The following is a 24844-nucleotide window of genomic DNA, read 5'->3' as shown; positions in this document are numbered from 1 at the left end:
TACTCCCATAATGCATTGCAGACAAGACAGTACCATGAGTACATTCAAATAGCAATGTCCATATATACAATTAATAGCTTTTAAAATGTGAATAACCAATTATTATACTAATTCCGATTAGGTTGTACTCAATGTGGAGCTGATGAAGGGTAATTTTTATAAGGTCTAATATAAATGTGAGATGTGTAGGTGCAGTACCGCAAGCAGCGCCTAGAGGTTCATAGTGAGCATCATAAATTTTGAAGATATATTGTAAATCCAACCTATCCATAATGCATTGCACGCTAGACAATGCCACAGTACATTCAAGTTATACAATCAGTCGTTTTGAAATGTGACAAAAACATATTTTATTAATTCTGGATTAGGCTACAATCTATGTGGAGTTGATGAAGGGAAATTTATAGATGGTCTAATATAGATGTGCAGGCGCAGTACCGCAAGCTGCGCCCAGAGGTCCGTAGTCAGCATCAAACTTTTGGTCATATATGGTACTTCCATAATGCATTGCATGCAAGATAGTACCTCAAGTACATTCAAAGAGCTCTGCTCATATATACAAATATTAGCTTTGAAATGTGACAAAAGAATTATTATATTAATTCCGATTAGGTTGTACTCCATGTGGAGCTTATGAAAGGACATTTCTAGAAGGTCTCATATAAATGTGAGATGTGTAGGTCCAGTACTGCAAGCTGCACCTAGAGGTCCCTAGTGAGCATCAAACTTTTGGTCACATATGGTGCTCCCATAATGCATTGCATTCAAGACAGTATCACAAGTACTTTCAAAGAGCTATGTCCATATATACAATTATTAGCTTTGAAATGTGACAAAACAATTATTATATCAATTCTGATTAGGTGGTACTCTATGTGGAGCTGATTAAGAGAAATTTTAAGAAGGTCTAATATAAATGTGAGATGTATATGTACAGTGCCGCAAGTTGCTCCTAGAAGTCCGTAGTGAAGAATGTAAACATTCAATATATGTTGTAAATCCAATCTACCCATAATGGATTGTATGCAAGACAGCTCCACAGTTCATTCAATGTATACAATTAGTAGCTTTGCAATGTGACAAAAAATTATTGTATTAATTCTGGATTAAGCTATACTCTATGTGGAGCTGACAAATGGAAATTTATTGAATGTCTAATATAAATGTTTGATGTGTAGTTGCAGTACTGCAAGCTGCGCCTAGAGGTCCCTAGTGAGCATCATAAAATTTGAAGATGTAGTATATTCATCCTGCCCATAATGGATTCCATGGAAGACAGTACCACAGTACATTCAATTTATACAATTAGTAGCTTTGAGATGTGATAAAATAATTATTATTTCGTTAATTTGGGATTAGGTTATACTCTATGTGGCGCTGATGAAGGGAAATTTATAGCAGGTTTAATATAGATGTGTAGGTGCACTACTGCAAGCTGCGCCTATAGGTCCCTAGTGAGCATCAAATATTTACTCCCATATGGTACTCCGATAATGCATTGTATGCAAGACAGTACCACAAGTACACTCAAAGAGCTATGTCCATATATACAAATATTAGCTTTGAAATGTAACAAAATAATGATATGATCAATTCCGATTAGGTTGCACTCTATGTGGAGCTGATGAAGGGAAATTTATAGAAGGTCTAATATAAATGTGAGATGTGCTAGTGAGTAAAGTAACCACTGCCAGCCATGTTTAGGACCAAGTGAGTGTCCTGTCTGAAGGCCTTTAAGAAAATAGTGCATTTAGGCTGTGATTAAAACCTAGGGCGTAACAAAACATATAATAGGGGGTGTCCTCATGAGAGGTTACAAAAAGAGACAGGGTGGTACTAAGGAGAAATTACAAAACCTAATGAACAATGAAAAGCCACCATTTACAAATGACAGGGACAGGAGACAATTAAAAAGATGGGCGAGAAGTAGGCAGAGCTTTATGCACATATCCTGAATACAGCATGTCTCGAAGAGCCAACTTAAGCGCTGCCTAGGCGAGACCTAAAAATGGCTCAAGTCAGTGTGTGCAATAGCCAGCTAGAAACAAAATGTTGCCCATTATTGTCCTGTATCTCGGTTAATCATAATGTTTGATATTGTGCTAATTGGTACATTTTAATATTATCAGGAAATCAAAATGCCACCAGAAACAAGGAAGGTTTTATTCATTTTAAAATGGGGATGTTCTGGTTACTTGGAATATAGGTTCTTGGTGCAGCCTACTTTATAGTGAATGGATTACTAATCTGCCTGGCAGTGCACCCAAAAACTTAACGTGTGTCTCAGACTAGCACTAGAGCAGCAACAATGTTTTTTAAACATATTAATTTTCCAAGAAAGGCAGCCCATCTAGACCTGAGGCACATAATCCTGGGAATTGCCTTCTCCATGATGCACCCACTCTTGAATCACTAGGTATCCTGAGTAGGTCTTTACAAGGAGATTAGCATTCCGCTCTGAAGTTTAGATAATATGCCTGAGCAAATGACTCATAGATAAAATGAAAGGACATGTAGTAAGGCATCTAGTTTAATCTACTAGACAAGAAAACAGAAAGGTAAATCCCACATTCTACCAGTGCATCTGCTGCACTATGAACTATATTGATGACAAAACATATAGACCGGCATCACCAACACTCACTCTCTATAAGTGGTAGAATGGCTGATGCTAGGTTCTTGTATAATTCTGCAATTCCTCTGACAAAATTGGTGTTTTAAAGAGATCCTAAAATTCTGAGGGGCATATTAGCTAGACCGGCGATAAAATTATCGCCCTTTTTAGCGGCAGGAAACTGCTGCTAAAACGGCGATAATGGGCTTGCTAATATGCGTTATAGAATTCCAATAGAAGCCCAGGTTAGATGTGCAGGACATCTAACCTGGGCTTCTATTGGAATTCTATAACGCATATTAGCAAGCCCATTAACGCCATTTTAGCGGCAGTTTCATGCCGCTAAAACAGAGATAATTTTATCGCTGGTCTTGCTAATATGCCCCTGAGTTCTTGAGTCAGAACCAACACTTATTTCCCTACATTAAATTATGAAGGAAACAGTGTTGAGTAGTTTCAGGAAAAAACATTTTGGAATGTGTAGTAGCAAAAAAGATCGCTGAATCAAGTTAATATAATAGGAATGGAAATTATTTTGCATCACAGGGTAACCGGCCTTTTTGTCTGGTTAAGCTCCCTCATGCAAGTATTTGGTTGGGTGGTGGGGTCTAGTGCTGTTAGGAGCTAAGGGGCATGTCTACAAGGACAGCGATAAATAGACGCAAAGCGCGCTTAACGCTTTTCTATTTATTGCCGTCTATCGCTTGTTTATATCGCCCTGTTAGTGCGTTATTCACAACGCGTTTCCCCAGGGCGATATAATTTCCAGCGATAGCGGGGAGCTCACCGTTTTGCAGGGAACATCGCTGGTTTTCCAGCGATGTTCCCTGCAAAACGGCAATAACCTTGCTGATACAACCCACAGGGTCGTATCAGCACAATCCACCCCCATAATAGGTATGCCTAATCTGCATTTTAACAGACGTTAGTTTCCGGCGAAAAAAGCGGTTTTCGCCCAAAACTAACGTCTGCTAAAAGGCGTTGGCAGCCTTGTAAATATCGCGATGTGCACATCAGCGATATTTACAAGGTTGTCCTGTCCAGTGACACCCACTTTGCATCTCAGTAGAGATGCAAAGGGAGGCGTTGGGTAAAAGGGTGCTAACAAGCGATGCATGTTAGCATCCTCTTGTTAATAGGGCGATATTTTTAACTCCGCTTAAAGATAAAGCCCTTGTAAATATGCCCCGAAATTACTAAAAAAAATAATTATTATTTTGTATTTGAAGAATACAAAAGGACAAGGAGTGACCCTTGACCCTGTTCTGGGCCGGTCGCTCCACGCACCGCACACACTCCCGGTGAGTGAGCCCAGGCTTCCCCCGCTTTTGCCGAGTTTCACCGCTGCCCTGCAGCTGAGTTCCTGGGCCTCTGTATTTTGTATTCTGCCTCTGTATTTTGTTTCCTGCCTCTGTATTTTGTTTCTGTGCTTGTTTTTCTCCTTGTTTGCGCCGTTACTGTGTCCTGCCCCTGCCGCGTTTCCCGCCCTTCTCCTCGCTCCCCGCCGCTGCTCCTCTGCGGCCCGCCCCTTTTTCTACTGTTTCCCTTCCCATTCGCCGCCCCTCCTCCCAGCTGCTCCTCCCTCCCACTTGGCCATTTATGGCGGAGTGCACGGGGTGGTGAGCAGTGACCCTTGACCCTGTTCTGGGCCAGTCGCTCCACGCACCGCGCACACTCCCCGTGAGTGAGCCCAGGCTTCCCCCGCTTCTGCCGAGTTTCGCCGCTGCCCTGCAGCTGAGTTCCTGGGCCTCTGTATTTTGTATTCTGCCTCTGTATTTTGTTTCTGTGCTTGTTTTTTTCCTTGTTTGCGCCGTTACTGTGCCCTGCCCCTGCTGCGTTTCCCGCCCTTCTACCCGCTCCCCGCCTCTGCTCCCCTGCGGCCCCGCACCTTTTTCTTCTGTTTCCCTTCCCATTCGCCGCCCCGCTCCCGCCTCCCAGCTGCTCCTCCCTCCCACTTCGCCATTTATGGCGGAGTGTACACGTACGCAAGCCCGTCTACGCCCGTCCGCGCCTGGACCGCGCCCAGCGCCAGAAACCCCGGTCCTCACCGACACAAGCCCGCCCGACTGAGCTACGACGCCGCCACCCTCCACGCTCTCAACACCGGCCGGATCATCGACTGCTACCGAGCCACCCCGAGACGCACCCACGGACCCTTCACCTGCCAAGCCTGCAAGTTCACCTGCCTCCGGACCTGCACCGCACCCGCCAAACCCAGCAACAACCACCTCAAGTGTATCCTGCTCAACACCCGCTCCGTCCACAGGCACGCCGTCTAACTCTGGAACCTCCTGGACACAACTTCACCAGACGTCGCCTTCCTCACAGAGACCTGGATGAACGCCTCCTCAGCCCCCGACATCGCCATAGCCATCCCGGATGGCTACAAGGTCACACGGAGGGACCGCGTCAACCAAACCGGAGGAGGCATCGCCATCGTCCACAAAAACACCCTCCGCATCCCGACCAACTCCGACAACAGCCTCACCGACACCGAACACCTCCACTTCCAGATACACACCGACCCCAAGACCACCTTCAGAGGCACCCTCATCTACAGACCCCCGGGACCACGCACACAATTCAGCGAAGCAATCGCAGACTTCGGCAGCCTGCACGCACTCACCTCATCGGACTACATCCTCCTTGGAGACCTCAACTTCCACTTGGAAAACGACAAGGACCGCAACACCGCCGCCCTGCTGGACAACCTCGCCAACCTCGGACTCAAGCAACTGGTCAACACCCCCACCCACTACGCCGGCCACACGCTTGACCCCATCTTCTCCTCCAGCGAGCACATCTCCTTCAGCCACTCCACCGGACTACACTGGACAGACCACAGCTGTGTCCACTTCACCTTCAGGAGAACAACGATCCACCACCACCCGCAACAGGCCACCCGCAGAAGCTGGAGCAAGATCACCCCCGACCAGCTCACCACCGCCCTCAGCCGGAACCCACCCACCAACACAACGGACCCCAACGAAGCAGCCCGCAACCTCGCACAGTGGCTCACGAGCTGCGCCGATGACCTCGCACCACTGAGGAATCCTCCCAGCAGACCCGGCAGCAGGAGAACCCGGTGGTTCACCGACGACCTCAAGAACTCCAAGAAAACCTGCTGCACCCTCGAGAAAACCTGGCGCCACAACCCGACAGCAGACAACATGACAGCCCTCAAGGACGCCACCCGCAAACACCACCAGCTGATCCGCACCACCAAAAGGACGTCATTCAAAGAACGGCTGGACAACAACTCCCACAACAGCAAGGAACTCTTCAGCGTCGTTAAAGAGCTCTCCAACCCCAACGCCAGCAACAACGACATCACACCCTCGCAAACCTCTGCGACTCACTCGCCACTTTTTTCCACCAGAAGATCGCAGACATACACAACAGCTGCGGTGCCCAGACCACGCACCCAACCACTGAAGCAACGCCCCCCACTACCACCATTGGCACCTGGACCCCCGTCAGCACCGAAGACACCACCCGCATGATGAACACCATCCATTCCGAATCCCCTACCGACCCCTGCCCAGACCACATCTTCAACAAAGCCGACTCCATCATTGCACCCCATCTCCGGGACATCATCAACAGCTCCTTCGCTTCCGCCACCTTCCCGGAGAGCTGGAAACACGCAGAGATCAGCGCCCTCCTGAAGAAACCGACCGCGTACCCCACGGACCTCAAGAACTTCCGTCCCATCTCGCTCCTTCCCTTTCCTGCCAAAGTCATCGAGAAGACCATCAACAAACAACTCTCCACCTTCCTCGAGACGAACGGCTACCTCGACCCCTCACAGTCCAGCTTCTGAGCAAACCACAGCACCGGGACCGCCCTCATCGCTGCCACCGACGACATCAGGTCCATGCTCGACAACGGGGAAACAGCGGCCCTCATCCTCCTGGACCTCTCAGCAGCCTTCGACACGGTATCCCACCGCACACTGATACAACGACTCAGCAACTCCGGCATCCAAGGAGCGGCCCTAGAGTGGATCATCTCGTTCCTCACCGGAAGAACCCAGAGAGTCCGCCTCCCACCGTTCCGTTCTGAGGCCACCGAAGTCATCTGCGGCGTCCCACAAGGATCCTCACTCAGCCCCACCCTCTTCAACATCTACATGAGCCCTCTCGCAGCCATCGCACGTCAACACAACCTCAAAATCATCTCCTACGCCGACGACACCCAGCTGATCCTCTCCCTCCCCAACGACCCCGCCTCCGCCAGATCCAGCCTCCAGGAGGGCATGAAAGACGTCGCGGAATGGATGAAGCTCAGCCGCCTGAAACTGAACTCAGACAAGACGGAAGTCCTCATCCTGGGACCATCCCCTTCCGCCTGGGACGACTCCTGGTGGCCCCCGGCACTGGGCACCGCACCCAAACCTACGGACCACGCACGCAACCTGGGCGTCATCCTGGACTCCTCCCTCACGATGACCAAGCAAGTTAATGCCGTCTCATCAACTTGCTTCAACACCTTGCGCATGCTCCGTAAGATCTTCCGATGGATCCCCACCGAAATCAGGAAGACAGTCCCCCAGGCCCTCGTGACCAGCCGCCTGGACTACGGGAACACCCTCTACACCGGAACCACTGCCAAACTTAAGAAAAGACTCCAACGCATACAGAACGCGTCAGCACGTCTCATCCTGGGCGTCCCCCGGAACAGCCACATCTCCGCCTATCTGAGAGACCTGCAGTGGCTCCCCGTCAACAAGAGGATCACGTTCAAACTCCTCACCCACGCACACAAGGCCCTCCACGACATGGGCCCGAAGTACCTCAACAGCCGCCTCACGTTCCACACACCCACCCACCAGCTCCGCTCCGCCAGCCTCACCCTCGCCTCCGTTCCACGCATTCGCAAGACCACCGCCGGGGGAAGGTCCTTCTCCTACCTGGTGGCCAAAACGTGGAACTCTCTCCCAACCCACCTACGGCTGACCCAGAACCATCTCTCCTTCAGGAAACAACTCAAGACCTGGCTGTTCGAGCAGTAGCGACCCCCCCCCCCAGCGCCTTGAGACCCTTGTGGGTGAGTAGCGTGCTATACAAATTCGCTGATTGATTGATTGATTGAAGAATATGGAGGACAGCATCCTGGTGTTCAATGCCTTATGGAACCTTACTTAACTATGACGACTGACCAATGGCAATCCGTTCTATGACTTTCTAACCATAGGAGAGGTTGACAAAGATGGAGGGCATGGGTCTGTACAATGGAAACTAGTTTTGTTAACTCCAACAAACAAGTTAATATAAATAGCCACACTCTTCGGGGTACTGGGGAAAACTTTATTGCTCCTACGAACACAAGATCGATATATACTATCTGAAAGGAAACACCATTACCCCCAGGTTCCTTATGTCCTCGTCCCATTCTGAATCAAGTGGAGATAGCCATCTCCCGACAGAAAAAAAGAGCGGAGGAATGCTGGGACCCTAACCCCGCCCCTCCCACTGGGAGGACATAATCAGCACTTATCCAGCACTCCGCTTGTTCTTTTTTTCTGTCTGTCGACGGCAGTGGGATGTGGATGCTGATGCTGCTCCTGCTGGGCTTGGGTGGCTTTCCTTCTTGGTACTTCCTGTACGGCTGCCTGGCTGTTTGGTTGGGGTGTCTGCTGTCCGGCCTCCTGGCCTGCCGGGCTTGCTGGGAGGCTGGGTTCTCCATGGCCGGCTCTTGTGCGTCGGCCGGCCCTGTGCGGCTGATGTACCGGCCTCCAGAGTCCCTTCCAGGTCGAAGGGCATGTCTTCCTGGGTCCTGGAGGAGTGGAAGACGCGGTTGCTTCCTGGATGTCTGTCCGGACCTGGCGTGGTTCCTGGTGGTGCACCTTGGGCTGTTGGGAGAAGGGGGACATTGTTCATGTTTCCTGGTCTCGCTCCCGGGTGAGTACTGCCAGGGGTGTCTGTTTTACCCCTTCTTTTGCCCCTGGTGGTGTGCGCATTCATGAGGGGGACTCGCCTCTTCTGCCCGGGGGAGTGTGTTTGCCGGTGTGCTGCTTTCTTTTTCCTTTGCTGGCAGGCTGGACTTCTGGCATTCACCGCTGTAGACGCCTGTGGAGCTTGGGGGTGCCCTGGCTCCTCTTCGGGCCTTGGCTTTGCGGTTTCCTGTGCGTGCAGGCTGGTTTCTGGTTTGCTTCGGTGGGTGCATCCACTGCCTTCTCCTTGAGTCTGGCTTCGCCTATCCGCTGGTTCCTCCTGCCGCGCTGCACGGTCCTGGGTTGCTCTTGTTGTGGATGCGTTTGCTGATTCACCGTGTCCTCCTTTTGCGCGGCTGGTGCTGGTGTGCTGCCTCTGCTCCCTTCTGATCCTGTGCTCGCTCTGTGAGGCTCTGTTCGGTGGCTGTGTTTCTGGTGTTTGTTGGGGCGCCGTGTAGCCAGGCCTTCTGTGTGGGTTTTGTGGCTGGTGTGCACTGGGCTCCTGCTCTTCTCTGTACTTTGGTGTGCCGGACGGCTGGGGGTCTGCCTCTGGTTGTCCAATTGGGAGCTTGGTGACCCAGACCCATTGCGGCCTGGCTGTTTGTTGTGGGTTCGGATTTTCTGCCTCCTGTGTGCCTCGTGCCTGGGCTGGTTGCTCCTCCTGCCTGACTTGGTGGCTAGTGGTGCACCTTGGGCAAGGGAGGGGGGATGTTAGTTTCTAACGTCCTCCCCACGGGTGCATTCCCTGTGGAAGTTCACCTGTTTTCCCCTTTTTTCTGGGAGTCCCTGGGGATCCTGCCGCTGCTGTTTGGGCCGGGCTGTCTTTCGCTGGCGCTGTGTCCTGGTCGTTGGTACCTGGTCTCCTCTCTTCCCTGTGGTTCTCCCTGTTTGTGGTCCGCCTGGGTTCCTGGTGCAGTTGCCTGGTCTTGTGCCTGCTTTCCGCCTTCGGCCTTTCCTCCCTGGGGTCTCCTGGTCTCCTCTGGTCTCCGGCATTTGGTAGGGTCGGGCCTGGGTGGGGAGCCGCCAGGGCTTTTCTGAGGGCTCTTCGGCGCCTGTCGGTCACCTTCCTCGGCTCTGCGTCCTTGCCTGTGTGCTCTCTTGGTGTCTGCGCATGGCGCTCCGGTGGTTTTGGCCTGGTTCTTGCATGCACTCCTGGGCCTACTCCTGGCTGCCGTTCTTGTCTTTCCCCGTTGCCCCGGCGCTCCTTCTTCGTTGGCCCTTCTTCTGTCTGACAACCTTTCCACCCTGTTTGCTCCATGGCCGCGTCTGGCCTTGTTCCGGCCTGTATGGGGCCCTGGTGTTCTGTGCTCCTGAGTTGGCGTGTCGAGGGTTCCCTCCGGTCGCTCTTGGTCTACCGGCTTTGGGCTGGTTCGGCTTGGTCTCCGACTGTACTTCCTTCGTTTCATTCGCTGTGCTTTGGCTTTGTGCAGGCTCTGGCGTGTGTTTAGCTTGGCGTCCCCGGTCGCTTTCCTGGTGCCGGTGTCCTGGCTTGTGGGCTCCCTGCCTGGTGGGTGGCTGGTCCCTCTCCTGTCGGTTCCTGGTTCTTGCAGGTTTGGGGCGTTCCTGACGTTTTTGGCCTCTTGATTCGGTCTGGGACCGTCTTCGCCTGTTCGCCCGCTCCTGTCTTTCCAGCATGCCCACCCAGGTCCGGCTCCCGGGCTGGGTCTATCGGTGGGCATAACCCCCCACCTCCCCTGTCGGGGTGTGGTCCTGTTGTGTTTGTTTTGCCACTGTGGGGGTCTGCCCTCCTTGCTGCTGGTTGTCTGGGGCCTGGTGCTGCTTGTGCCTCTGGCTTCTCTGGTTCCTTCGGTTCCCGGTCTGTTGTTTCTCTGCTGCCGGCTCTGTTTTTCTTTGGCTGTTGCCTCTGTTGTGTCTTCGTCCGGCTTGCTGTGTGGTCCGGCGGTTCTGTGTTGGAGGTCTCTGTCAACCTCCCTGCCCTTTGCCTCGGCCTGTGTGCTGTGAGGGCTTCTGCCGGGTGCGGGTTGGGCCTCTTGGTCCTTCTGTCTGGGCGCATTGCTTGGCTTCGGTACTGGCTTCCTGGTTCTTTATTTGCTGGTTGCAGCTGTTTTTTGCTGCCCGGGGTTTTTTCCCTTGCTTCAGCCCGCCCTTGGTGCATGCTAGGCCATTGGGTTTTTGTGCCTGTGCCGTCTGTTTGGCTTTAGGCCTGGCTTCTGTTGCCTCTCTGGTTTTGGGAGTTGGTTTTCTCTGCCCTTGCAGTTGGGGGTTTTGGGGCTGAGCCATTGGCCCTGTCCCGCCCCTTCCGTGCTTGTGCGGTTCGGGACTGTTGGTCCGGGTCTTTGCTGGTCTCTCTGTTGTTTGATCGGCTGTCTGCCTGGTCGTTCTGGGTGTCTTTATGACCTTGGGTGTTGGCCTCCCCTGCCTCTGCTGCTCTGGGGTTTTGTGATGGTCCCTGGTTCTGTTTGCGGCCTTGTTCCTTGTGGGGCCTTTGGCCTTCTAGGGTTCTGGTCTCTGGCTCTTTCCCTGTCCTTTTCTGTTTGATTGGGGTCTGGCTGTCTGGTCCTGCTGGTTTTTTTTCTTTCAGGGACTGGTTTCTCTTGGGTTCACGGGCCTGCTCCCTGCTGGCTCGGTGGGCCTTGTGGGGTGGCGTTCCTGGGGTTGTGCTCTAGTTTCCCAGATAATTTTGTGTGTCCCTTTGCCTTTGCTGGCTCTTGGCCTGCTCCTGGGCTCTCACTGTGGCTCCACCTCCATGGCTGGGTGATTGGTGGTTGTCGTCTGGCGGCTCTGGTGGGTGGTGCTGGACGTTTTTTCTTGGGGCCTGGTCCTCCTCTGGGGGTTTCGGGCACTTTGTCCTCTGGGCTCTCTGGGGGCCGGGTCGTTCTGGGGTTGTGTCTGCGCCCTGTTGGCTGGCCCTGGCCTCTTTCCTTTTTTCTTTTTCCGGTGTGGTTGGGGCTCGCTCTGTGTCTGGCTGCAGCCAGGTCCTGTGTGCCTCCCTGGTGGTGCTGGGATTGTCGGCCTATGTCCGGTGGGTTCCCTTGGCCGTGTACAATTTGGGCTTTGTCTTCTCCTGCGGGCCGGGGTGTTGCTCTGGCTCCTGTTTTCCTTTCTGGGGCTTTGCCTTTGGGGTCTCTTTAGGAAGCCTCCTTTCCGGCTTCCTTTTTTGGCCTGGTCACCTTTTTTCTTCTTTGTTGGTGTACTTTCCTTTGTGGTGGTTTGGGCTTTCCATTTGGTTGGCCTGGGTGCTCAGTTTCGGGTTTCTCTGGTTGGCTGCCTCCTTGTTGTGGCTGTCGCCTTTTGTTTTCCTCCGGTTTCCAGTCCTTCATTATGTCCCTGCTGGCCTGTTCCAGCTTGCTGGCCAGTTGGGCTGCTGGGGTTCTTCTTCTTTGTGTGGCCTTCTCACTGTCCTTTGTTGTGGGCGGCCTCTGTTGGTTTGTTTTTGTTGGGCGTTTTCTCCCCCTTCCTTTTTCGCTGGTAGGGGGTGGAGGCTCCTGGTGTGTGCTGGCTGCCCTCTGTGGGTTGTCCACTTTTTCGGCTTGGTCGTCTTTCCATTGGTCTTGGTGGGTGCGTTCCTGCTTTGGTGGGGTGAGTCCTGTCTGGTTGCTCTGCCTGTTGTTCCCTGCGGTTCCCTCCTTTTGCTTCCCTTTGCTGCTGCCTTGCTGTGGTTTCCTGGGTGTACTTGAGGGTTCGGAAGGCTGGGTTTTCTGCTTTGGCATTCTCCACTTGTTTCAGAATGGGACGAGGACATAAGGGATCTGGGGGTAATGATCTATTACTTATCGGTAATCTTCATTACTTCGGGTCCCATTGTACTCATCCCATTCTTACGCCCCGCCCTCCCTCCCAGACGGCCGGCCTTCCTGAGTGGCTTGGTGGTTCAGGCGGAATGCTGGGTAAGTGCTGATTATGTACTCCCAATGAGAGGGGCGGGGTTGGGGTCCCAGCATTCCTCTGCCCTTTTTTTCTGTCGGGAGATGGCTATCTCCACTTGTTTCAGAATAGGACGAGGACAACGGGACCCTTAGTAATGAAGATTACTGGTAAGTAAAATAGCATTACAGGGTTAAAGGCAAAGATACTTGCAAAGAGTAATTGCAGGGATAGCTAAGTTCTGATATATAAGTGGACTATTTTTGTGCTGTGATGTAGTGTCCTTTCATACGGTGGGCAGGGGTGGGACGGTTGTGATAGATAAGGGGATATCCCTCCATCTAGTCTGATAGTACCCTGGCTGCACAGCCACTTGAGATGGTAAACTTGTCACCCAGATGGTTGGGGAGGGTGCAGGTTACCATGCCTTTATAGAGGAAGTATCTGGCTTTTGTTATAGTGTGGTCTAGTAAGCAGAACCAATGAATTTCCACCTGGGTGGGAATGATGTGGTCATATTTTTTCAGGTTCTTGGTGATGCATGCTGTCGTGGTAGGATATTCTTAAGCAGGGGCAGTATGAACCCTGGGAGTCTGATGGATTTCAGATCTATTGAACATTTTCTTAACATTTCAGAGTACAAGAGCCATACGTACTGCGCGAATCATTGATTAAGCTGCTTCACTTGATCTGAAGGTATCATGAGCATTGTTAAGTAGTAACGTTTTTGGACAAATTTAAATCCATTCAAAATGGCATTAAATACTAACTAGGGGAGAAATCAACAATTCATAACTTCTGGACAAAAGTGGCGCTTTAGCTGAGTTGGTGATGCAGAGTGAGCACGGTAAATAGTTTTATTTATTTTTTTACTTACTTTACTCCTGGCCGTCGTATGTCTGACTCCACTGTCCCCCACCCAACATATCCCTCCCCCTCTCCTACCGCACCGCAGCACTCCCTCTGCGAGCCGCCAGAGTGGAGGGGGCCCAAATCATTGTTCATTACGCCACTGGCTGTAGTAGCGTTATTATACTGCCTTCAAAAGTGAGTAATGGTTGTTCCTTATTGGAATACTAAAGTCATGTGCTGCTTTTGGAAGGAACTGTAGCAGTATTTATTTACTTTCAATACAACAACATAACACAAATCAACATAACAACACAACTAGGGATGATAATTAGGGTGGGAGAGGTATGAGTAGATGGTCGGATAAAGAGTTGTAAGAGAAAGGAGAGTGAGCGAGAAGTGGAAGTACCACGGTTTAGAAAGGTGAGTTGGGGATCGGGAGGAGGTGGGGTTAAAGATAGTAGAAATAGTGATATTCCAATTGAGCATATACAAATATTCGAATCATGTTAAATAACATACATTTGCATTGTATTGTGTAAAATGCACAAAGATTTCACGGATAGTTGCATGATATATTATTATAGTGTAAAACGTCATACCAACATTTAGCACAAAGTCACGCGATCAAGGTACGTCACAGTGGAAGTGGGTAGTAAATATTGAGTGAAAGAAATATGGGGCGATTTCACGCATGGTTGTCAGACACATAATTGTGAAACATAATCAAAGCACAAGCAACATCATTGAAGAAGAGTATATGTCATACGGTCAGCGCATTCAACTCAACAAAAACTTGACAAAAACCCATGGGGGATAAAAACCACATATACATTTTCCAAGAAGGAGATCAACTTCTTTGACATGACACTCTATGTTAAGGAAAACACCCTTCAAAGCAAACTATCTAGGAAAGACACAGCAGCAAATTCCATCCTGCGAGCTGATAGCTGTCACCCACGTCACAACATTAGGAACATCCCAAAAGGGGAATTCCTAAGGACATGAAGAAACTGTAGCGAAGATGAGATATTTAAAGCAAAAGGAGAAGAGATTGTATCAAGACTGACTCAGAGAGGATATGAACAATCAACACTGAAAAACACCATGACCGCAGTGGCCAAAATAGAACACAAACAGATGTTCCTACCCAAAAGAGAACAAAAGAGCAATGCGATGATGCGCTTTATCACAGACTACAACAATGGCCATCACCAAATAAGACAAAACCTGAAAAGACACTAGCACCTGCTACAACAAACACCTAGCCTAACTGAAGATCTGAAAACGTACCCAGAGATGACATTCAGAGGAGCTCCTAATCTGAAAGACATCCTGTGTAAATCTGAATTCGAAGACAAACGGAACATAATTACTACATTTTTGGACAGACCACCAGGATATCACACATGTAAAAATTGCAGCATTTGCAAACTGAGCCATAGCAAAACGACAAAAATACCAATGACACAAGGGAATGAATTCACCATTAAAGTATGGATTAATTGCAATAGCAAATTCTGTATCTATGTAATCATCTGCCCTTGCAATCTCCCATACATTGTTAGCACGATCCGACCCCTGAGTACCCGGATACAGGAACACTATCGTAACATACACAAACACACCTCTGGTCACCCATTAACAGATCATTTCCACGACAAACATCAACACGAAAAAGATTTCCTCTTTTTCGGTCTGGAGATTGTACATCAAACAAAGAGAGGGGGAAACCGTGAGCAAAAACTACGAAGACGCGAAAGTGAACTGATTCTAAAATATAAAACAATCGACCTGGGACTCAACAAAGATGCAGAAATGCATGTGTGGCTAGGAGATGACTAATTTTCCGTAATACCGTAGATCCAACCAGAGATGGTAATCTCCTCCCTCACAACCAATCCCTTACTGCGTCCCCACTACCTCTTCTAATAACTCTGGGAATCAGAAGGCTTTGCCAATCTGAAATAATTTGTATCAAACTCTTTGTACTACAATTATAGACCTGAAAAAATTGTCACCCTGTATCATCATGTTCTAAACTAATGTATTGCTACTTTGGTTGACCTTCAAAACCAACCAACTTGGATGGTCCCCAGTACTCTAACATGAGGTTAACGCATTATACCTTACATACCAAGATTAAAGACTGTATTAATTCACTGTACTTCTTTTGCACCCCCGGCGAAAAACCCCACCCCCCCACATCTCTGCGATGACAACATTATCTCTAGATACCCCATGGGGTCCACTCCACTACCGCACCTGAAGTGATTTCAAGATCCATTTTCCGCTATATAATCTAACCTTTGAATGGATTAATTAAGACCCATGCAATACTCAAAACGCTGCACCCTTTAGACAACTCGCTCTTTTTTAATTGTAACATACAGATAACAGGATTCTTCCGGTCACCCTAACTTTTACACCCATTATTCTCCAATCGATATGACCCATCCTTCTTTACACATCAGTCTACACCCCCCGTTCCAAGGTGGCGCCTCATCCTACAAACTTTTCTCCTTCCGGGCCATAACCCAGAAGTCATCCCATACGGTCCCTTTAATGGCCGTCAAGTGTTCGTGGCTTACACCAACGTGAAGCTGAACATGGCAACCCGAACAGGCATTATGCCGGAGATTTGAGGTAAGCTCCACCAAGATTAAGACGCAACCGCCTTGATCTTATAGAGTTATTCGTACATGACAGTTATATTCTGCCGGTCTTTCTCCCCTACAGAATCCCAATGATATTGTAACCGACATCGTCGTTGATAGTACCTAATAAGAAATTACCCGGTAAGCGACTGTCTGTCTCCAGCATGACACTATCGCGACACTGTTCAATATAGTCAATAGAAATGCACCAGCACAACCTAGCACCTTTCCTTTGTTTGCAACAAGGCAGCAAGCGAAATACATCCTTTTTCATTTTTCCATACTATAGTCACCTCCGCCCTTGATTGATTACATATGAGCACTCTTTCTTAATTCATTACCGCCGCGTCATCTCAGTACATAACCCACTTATAAGCAATGCGGCATTTAACGAGTATCACCGCTCCTGAAACTATGCTCGTTACAGACTTTAGCCACATCCGCAACTAGTTTGATCACGTATGAGCACACTCATAAACCACCGTCGCTAAAATACGAAATGAATCTCACATCAACGAAACCCACTTGAAAACTTTATTAGCTTGCCCATTTGCCACTTAATATATTTTTTCTAGGACTATCACAAACACGGCATGGTTCACCTCTTTGCCAATTGACACATAAGATTTATATATTAACTGTCGCTTACTTTTCTCCTCTAATACTTCGGACCCCGCTGCACCGGATGCCCAACAATATACCACTGTAAATATACATTTCCTTTGTCTCTCCATACTTCTACCTGATTGTACTAATTTGCACAAAGTTAAAATCTATGCTCTGTCCTTACTACCTTCGTATTTGTTTCACTATGACAAATACACATGCTCTACCGTATTGCCAAAAACCTACTAAATATTCCCATGCGATACGTTGAATGCTTTGGCCCTTTTTACGAACCATTCTTTACTTCGAATTGTTTACGCGTGCATGTTTATATTCTCACCCAAATCGTGTTTATATACCAATTCTCGTCTTCTCACGAATGCTCTGACCGTATGACATATACCCTTCTTCAATGATGTTGCTTGTGCTTTGATTATGTTTCACAATTATGTGTCTAGCAACCATGCTTGAAATCGCCCCATATTTCTTCCTCTCACTATTTACTACCCACTTCCACTGTGACCTACCTTGATCGCGTGACTTTGTGCTAAATGTTGGTATGGCGTTTTACACTATAATAATGTATCATGCAACCATCAGTGAAATCTTTGTGCATTTTACACAATACAATGCAAATGTATGTTATTTAACATCATTCGAATATTTCTATATGCTCAATTGGAATAACACTATTTCTACTATCTTTAACCCCATCTCCTCCCGACCCCCAACTCACCTTTCTAAACCGTGGTACTTCCACTTCTCGCTCACTCTCCTTTCTCTTACAACTCTTTATCCGACCATCTACTCATACCTCTCCCACCCTAATTATCATCCCTCGCATTTTGACCACCCCAATACTAACACACCTTTGTCAATTGTGCGTCCTCCCCTCCTAACCTTTTTCTCTTTCTCTTTCCTTTTCCTCTTCTCTTTCCAAAACCCCTCCCCACCTGCCCTCCCCACCTTCCCTTTACATGTTCACGACACTAACCGATTGTTACTGTATTCCCTTTACAAAATTATGTATGTACAGCCCTGAGGAAGCCCCAGGCCGGATGGCCGTGTAAGGGGGCGAAACACGTGTTGGCTGTGTTTTTTTCCTTCCTTTTTTCCTTTCACCCACTCTTACGAATAGAGTGCAAATAAACTGATATACACCTTTTGATAAGCCAGTGCAGAATCAGAATTTCTTCCAGAAAATACAGATAAAACGAATCTTGCCCAGACAAACCTATTGAATCTTGCTTAAACTAGGGGGCTAGGGGTCTCTCCCCCAGTCAAGGGCAAGAACCAGAAAAAAGAAGAATCTACGCATAATATCCGGCTAGTAAGGTATTGGGACCTCTTTACCCCTCACTTCCAAAAACAACAAAATACTATGCAATAATGCAGCTTAAAAACAGAAGCGCATTAAACAAAACATAACACCTGATTACCACAACAAAAGGCAAAACAACAAATTTTCACACATATTCTTGCCACATAAATCCACCTCCAGAAACATCGGGGCATATTATCAAGCGGCAGCGATAACTATCGCTGGGCGCTCTTAGCGTGAGGATTTTTATCTCCGGCTATCGCTGGAAATTATCGCCATGCTAGCGTTGTATTAACAACGCATAGTGCAATGGCAATAATTATTCCAGCAATAGCGGTGTTTTCCATGGAACATCGCTGGTTTTCCAGCGATGTTCCATGGAAAACGGCGACATCCTTGATGATAGGGCCTGTGGTCTTAGCCACACAATCCACCCCCCATGTCAGGTATGCCTTAGTCAGGAATTTAACAGGGTTAAGGCTTACTTAACTCGATTTCAAATATCGCTACCCCTCGTTGATAATATCGCAAAGCTGCCTTCGCGATATTATCCCATGTTGTTTTCACAGACACGCCTCCTTTGCATCTCATTATCGATGCGAGGCATGTGAAAAACGGGCGCTAAGTCAAGGAATCACGTGCTAGCGTGTCCTCGATGATAATGCAATACAATTATCGTCGCTTTTCGCCCAAAAACGGATGCTAAAGCGGCGATAATTTTATCGCGGCCCCTTGATAATATGGCCCATGCTTTCATAATACAGTGGAGGAAGATGTTTGCATAATACTGCCTTACTTGCGGACACGCACAAGAAAAATCGCCAGTTAAAAACATTTTGTGATCCTCCCGACTCATAAGGATTCTTAAAGATCGAACAAACGGTTTCAAAACACTCGTAACTACCGCTGCAACTACAAAGATTGATCTACAAAGAGGAATCCACAAATATGTGGAATCTGCGGTGAATTGGCAATTAAAAAAAAGCGGTAGAAATGGCAACGGGAAAATGATATTCAGCTAATGCAACTGATTTTTGAGAGGGGTCTGCATGCCTTCTGCTACGGCACAAGCTTTGCCCACGAGACAGCACTTGATAGATCCTGCCAAGTGTTTGGAGCCAATCAAAATTAATGATTCTTCTATACATGTCGAGCTTATTTATAATTGATAGTTCAAGCTCTCTAACTCATTCTTTTATTTACAAGAAAACAATATTTTTGTGCAGGTAGTTGACTTTAACATGCATGTACCTACCCCATTGGCAATCATAAAATATAACAGCTGATGTGACAGAGAGTAGCCACGACAATCAGGCAGTGTCAAGTTACTTCTACAAAATGGAGGTACAACGCAGTCTGTTCCTGGTGCCATCCTGCAGAACAAAACAAGATTGTTATGGTATGACATGAGATACGTTCTTATTTTTTTCACAGAGGAATCCATTCTCTCTCGAAATAGGTCATAACATGGGGGCATATTATCAACGGCCAGCGATAATTATCGCTGGACGTTCATAGCGATAGAAAAATTATCGCCAGCTATCGCTGAATATTATCGCCATGATAACGCTATATTTACAACGCACAGCGCTATGGTGATAATATTTCAGCGATAGCGGTGTTTTCAATGGAACATCGCTGGTTTTCCAGTGATGTTCCATTGAAAACAGCGACAACATTGCTGATAGGACCCTGTGGTCCTATCAGCATAATCCATATCCCATTAAAAGTATGCCTTAGTCAGGAATTTAACAGGTGTTAAATTCCTGAGTTAAGGCTGAGGTAGCGCGATTTTTTTTTTATCGCTGCACCTCCTTGTTAATATCGCGAAGCTGCCTTCACGATATTAACATGTGTTGTTTTCACAGCCACGCCTCTTTTGCATCTCATTAGAGATGCGAGGCGAGGCTGTGAAAAAACGGGCTCTACATCAAAGAAACACGCGCTAGCGTGTCCTTGATGATATTGCGATATAATTATCGCCGCTTTTCGCCCAAAAACGGACGCTAAAGCGGCGATAATTATATTGCCAACCCTTGCTAATATGCCCCATGATTGGGCATATTATCAAGAACGGGCGATAACTATCGCCAACGCAAGTTATCGGCAGTTATGTTTCGCCGCCCAACCCTTAAATATATCGCCATGTTAGCGCCGTATTAGCAAGCCGACGCTTCATGGCAATAGTCCCAGTATCAGGCGGTGAAAACGCCCGATAACACATGCGCGATGGCGATAGAGAATCCTGCGTTAGCCAGCGAAACCTGTGATCTGCACATTCGCGCAAGAAAAGTCCCATCTTCAATCACGGTGATTTCATATCGCCTTGTGATTATGCCCGTAAATTGGTTGAATTGATGATTGCTGGCATGGTTTCACTCTCCCACTGGCATAAAAGGGGCAAGTTACACCCGGTCCGTAATAACAGGCTGTCCTGGGGAGAGGACAGTTGCAATTAGGGTATGAAACCATCCTTTTGTGCCCTGGGCACTAATGGGCAAGATAAACCTCTTTTCCCTTCACGTTATTGAAAAGATCCATTCCCCTCTGCCACTTCTGTTTGTGCAGCCTTGGCAATTGTGTCATGTTACATTCAAGTCAGTGGGCCAGCCTGGGACATAAAGCCATGGCGACGTAGCAAGCTAAAGTTCAATAGGAACTCTGGTCTTAATTAAAGATGCCATGCCGAGGCTGGCTCCAGCTATCCCCCACGGAGGAAAAGGCATGAAGAGACTGTTAAGAAGTCCACGCAAGCAAAGGTGAAGTGGGTTTCTTTATTAAGAATACCAACACGTGCTCCTACAGGCAACGGAGCGAATAACGACTTGACAGGTCGGCGATCAGCTGTCAAGTGTCAGGAGACAGCCGGCAGCTGATGACCTCACTGGTATGGTGTCCGCGCAGGGACACAAGGGTGCGAAGCATGAACGGTGTCCAGGATAGGACATAAGTGGAACGTAACACATCTTCCCCCCTTTGCAACAAAACGTTAAAGTCTGAAAACTGGTGAGAGGAAACATTTTCTGCCTTGGTGAGGATCACTCACAAACATAGTCTTTGAGTTTGACAGGTGGTCCCAACAACCTCCCTGCACGGGTTCTGCGGATATGTGGTGAATTCTCTTCAAGCGGCGTAGGTGGCAACTTGCGCCGGTCTTCCTTAACAGCTTGATATTCGTTTATTCCTATTGAATGTTCCAAGGTGGATCTTGTGTTGCTTCTTCCCGTAGCTTTTGGTGTTGTGGGAAATTCATAGTCTGACTCGCAGTCCAAAAAGTCTATGGATGTCTTATTGTCTCTGGTAGCTGTCCTGGGATTGTCCCTGGAGATCACTGGACTAGGATCCATCTTAGATTCTTCTTTACTGTTTGCAGGATATTTGTGTGCCGACAGCGCGGAGAAATGTCACACTCTTCCATCACTTAGTCGTGCTGAGTTACCAAAAATGTTCCTTACAGACAACGGGGGTGTATATCTATTCTGTGTTTTCCCCACGTGACCACTTCTTCTTACTTTGACTAGGTCTCCCACATTGAGTTCCACGCTTTTACATCCGTGTTTCTTGTCATAGTATTCTTTTGTTTTGTGCTGAGCTTGTATAAGTCTTTCTCTGACTGCACTGGTTGACCACTCCACTCTTTTGGCTGCATTTATCCAACCCACATTGTCTCTTGACAGCGGAGTTCTTCCACGCATAAGCTCAAATGGGCTATGCCCTGTGGTGTCACTTGGTGTAATGCGGTAAGCCCACACAGTTTTTAACACTTCTTGTTTCCAGTTGAGGTTATTGGTTGCAGCCAATTTGATGGTGCCCTTCAACACTCTATTAAACCTTTCGACTGCACCATTAGCAGCGGGGTGATACACTGATGTCGTCTTATGTTTAATATTATGTCTTTGTATATAGTTTTGAAATATATGTGACATGAATTGTGCGCCATTGTCGCTAATTATATGCTTGGGAAGCCCTTCCCTGGAAAATGTCTCATCCATAAATTTCACAAGGTTATGTGCATCAGGCTTGTCAGTAATCTTGACTTCAGGCCATTTACTGAAGTGATCTTTTATAACTATCACATACCATTGCTCCTGTGCCTCGGTAATTGGCCCCATCACATCGATTCCTATTCTCTCCCACGGCATGAAGGGTGAGGTAATAGGTTGTAAAGGTGGTCTGAATGTGACTTGTCACTTGTCTGCGTCCATGCACAATTTGCATCCTCTGATAACTCTTTCAACGTCTTTGCTCACACCAGGCCACCAGTACATATTTTTGACCCTGTTTTTTGTTTTTGCAATACCAAGATGCCCTTCATGGCATATTTTCAGAATATTGGTGCGTAACGACTCAGGTGGTATGAATCTGCCACTTCTTAGCAAAAATCCATCCTCCTGGGACAATTCATTCTTGACTTCCCAGAAATGTTTGAGTTTTTCTGGTAGCCTATTCTTTGCAGGCCATCCTTCATTAATTTTTTTTATGATCTGGACAATAGCGTCATCTTTCTTCTGTTCGGCGAACCATTCATCTCTTCCAATCCTACTGTCTTCTTCTAGAATGTTTGCAATGCACATTTCTTCATTTTCCTTGTCAACCAGCTCCTCATTCTTCAAAGGCATTCTGCTAAGGTAGTCAGCAACGACGTTTTTGACCCCCGGTATGTAATGTACTTTGTAAACGAAATCAAATAAGCGTTCAGACATTCTCGCCAACCTTGAAGATGCCTTGTATAATCCTTTCGTGGTCAGTACTTTGGTTAGTGGTTTGTGGTCTGTGCACAAGTGGACCATCCTTCCCCAAATGTACTGCCTGAAATGCTCTAGTGCCCATACACATGCAAGAGCTTCGCGCTCGATCACTGAGTACTTTTCTTCAGCTGGAGTTAGTGACCGTGAGGCGAAAGCCACTGTCTACTCTGTGCCCTTAGAGTCTTTTTGGGTTAGGACCGCGCCTATACCCTTGTTACTGGCATCAGTCGTTAAGTAGTGCTTTAAGGTTGGATCATATCCTTGCAATGGTAATGCCGTGCACATGTCGTTCTTTAGGTTTTGAAATGCAGTTTCACAGTCCTTATTCCATTCAAACTTGTTCTTTGTTTTGAGCTGTTGTCTAAGATCATAAGTTTTTAACGCAAAATTCCTGATAAATTTGAGTAAAACTCCACCAACCCTAAGAATGATCTCAATTCATCCTTGTTGGATGGCACAGGAGAATCCTTTATTGCTTGTAACAATTCCATTTTGGGACTAATACCATCGCCGGTTATTTTATGGCCAAGGTAATTGACGGAATTACTTGCAAATTTGCACTTGGCATGTTCTGCGGTAAGGCCCTTCCTGTCCAGAATGTCAAGAACTTGCTCAACCCTTTTATCGTGTTCTTCCTTGGTCTTCCCCATAATCAGGATATCATCCTGGAAGAGTAAAATTCCTGTTACTCCTTTGAAGACATGGTTCATGAGTCTTTGGAACATAGCTGCCGCTGAAGCCAGGCCAAAAGGTACTCTGGTGAACCTGAAACATCCCTGTGGAGTAATGAAAGTGGTGAGTGACCTGCTGTCGCGATTTAAAGGCATTTGGTGGTATGCGGATTTCAAGTCCACAGTCGAAAACCATTTTATATCCTTGGTGGAGGCTAACATTTCGTTTATTTTGGGAAGTGGGTACTGTTCTACAATAATGTTCTGATTAAGATCTCTAAGATCAACACAGAGCCTCAATTTTCCGTGGGATCGTTTGGCAATTACCAAAGGTGCAACCCATTCTGAGGCATCAATCCTTTCGATAATTCCATCGTTTAAAAGTTGATTTAATTGAGTTTCCACCTCCTCTCTGATGGCAAATGGGATATTTCTTGCTTTATGTATTATGGGTGTATTAATCGGTTTAAGTTTTATTTTGTGTTGATATCCCTTAAGCTCTCCTACAGTCCCACTAAATACTTTGGGATATTTTTTGAGCAAGGATTCTGCGTAGTTCCCATCATCAAAGAGACTTAGCAAAGGCTCTTCTCTGCTTGGGTCAAGGATGATTCCCAAACTTCCCTGATCCATCCATCCCAATACAGATGGACCGACTTTTGAAACATATAACTTACTGTCTGTTTCACGACCTTTGTATTGAAAATTGAGTCTTTTATATCCACACACATCAATGGGCTCTCCAGTAAATGATCTTATTTTTATATCTGGTTTCTCTAGATCATTACCCAGGTCTTTTTCAAATGTATCCTTCCACACCTGTTTGTTGACTATTGTGTATGGTGACCCAGAATCTGCAACAATGTCAATATTTATTCCACCAATCATCATATGACATATGGGTTTCCGGGTTTTGGTTACCATTTCTTTTGTGCTTATCATATTTACATTTTCATCCCATTCATCATCAATATTTAACACATACATATTTACGTCATCGTTGTCGTTGTCATTTTCACTTGAGTTCTCACTGTACTCAATCATTTTTATTTTTTGTGGCTTCCTTTTGTTGCAAGCCTTCACATAATGACCCTTCACTCCGCAATGCGTGCACTTAACTTCTTTGGCAGGGCATTTGGGATCATTAGCTAAATGAGAAGCACTCAAACAACGGTAACAATGAATTCCGGTTCTGGTTTCATTTTTCTTGTACACTTTTCTATAGTTTTTTTGATTTACACTCTGTTTGTTATAGTTCTTTTTCTCAACAACTTTGCTTACAACATCCCCTTCTTTTTTCTCTTTAGTCTCAGATAGAACTGCTTTGGCGCAGCGCCCTGTAAGTTCAGCCTTTCTGGCAATATCAATTATGTTCTGTAAAGGATACTCTCCTTTTGCCCACAGATTATCCTGTATGTTCGAATTAGATCCTTGCATTACTATCTGATCTCGGATGAGTTCGTCATGCAAGTCTCCGGGGAACAACCTTTACAACGCAACTTTTACAACGCACTACACTTACAACGCATTTTTTACAACGCAACATCCACTACAACGCATTCCATTACATAGCATGACACTACAACGCATTTTTAAAAACTACCTTTACAACGCATTC

The 24844-nt window shown here is 47.3% G+C and overlaps 1 protein-coding gene across 1 annotated transcript in view; it reads right to left on the bottom strand.

Moving 5' to 3' along the window:
- Window positions 1-24844, bottom strand: part of LOC146790129 (UPF0764 protein C16orf89 homolog) — a 656853-nt gene that overhangs the window by 421155 nt on the left and 210854 nt on the right. The window contains exon 4 of the mRNA XM_085628478.1: window positions 19063-19180. Within this exon, the coding sequence (XP_085484604.1) occupies window positions 19063-19180 (118 nt within the window). The remainder of the gene's footprint in view (window positions 1-19062; window positions 19181-24844) is intronic.

This window comes from Triturus cristatus, chromosome 10, assembly GCF_964204655.1.
Source record: "Triturus cristatus chromosome 10, aTriCri1.1, whole genome shotgun sequence".
Lineage (NCBI taxonomy): Eukaryota > Metazoa > Chordata > Amphibia > Caudata > Salamandridae > Triturus > Triturus cristatus.
This window is presented reverse-complemented; position numbering and strand designations above follow the sequence as displayed.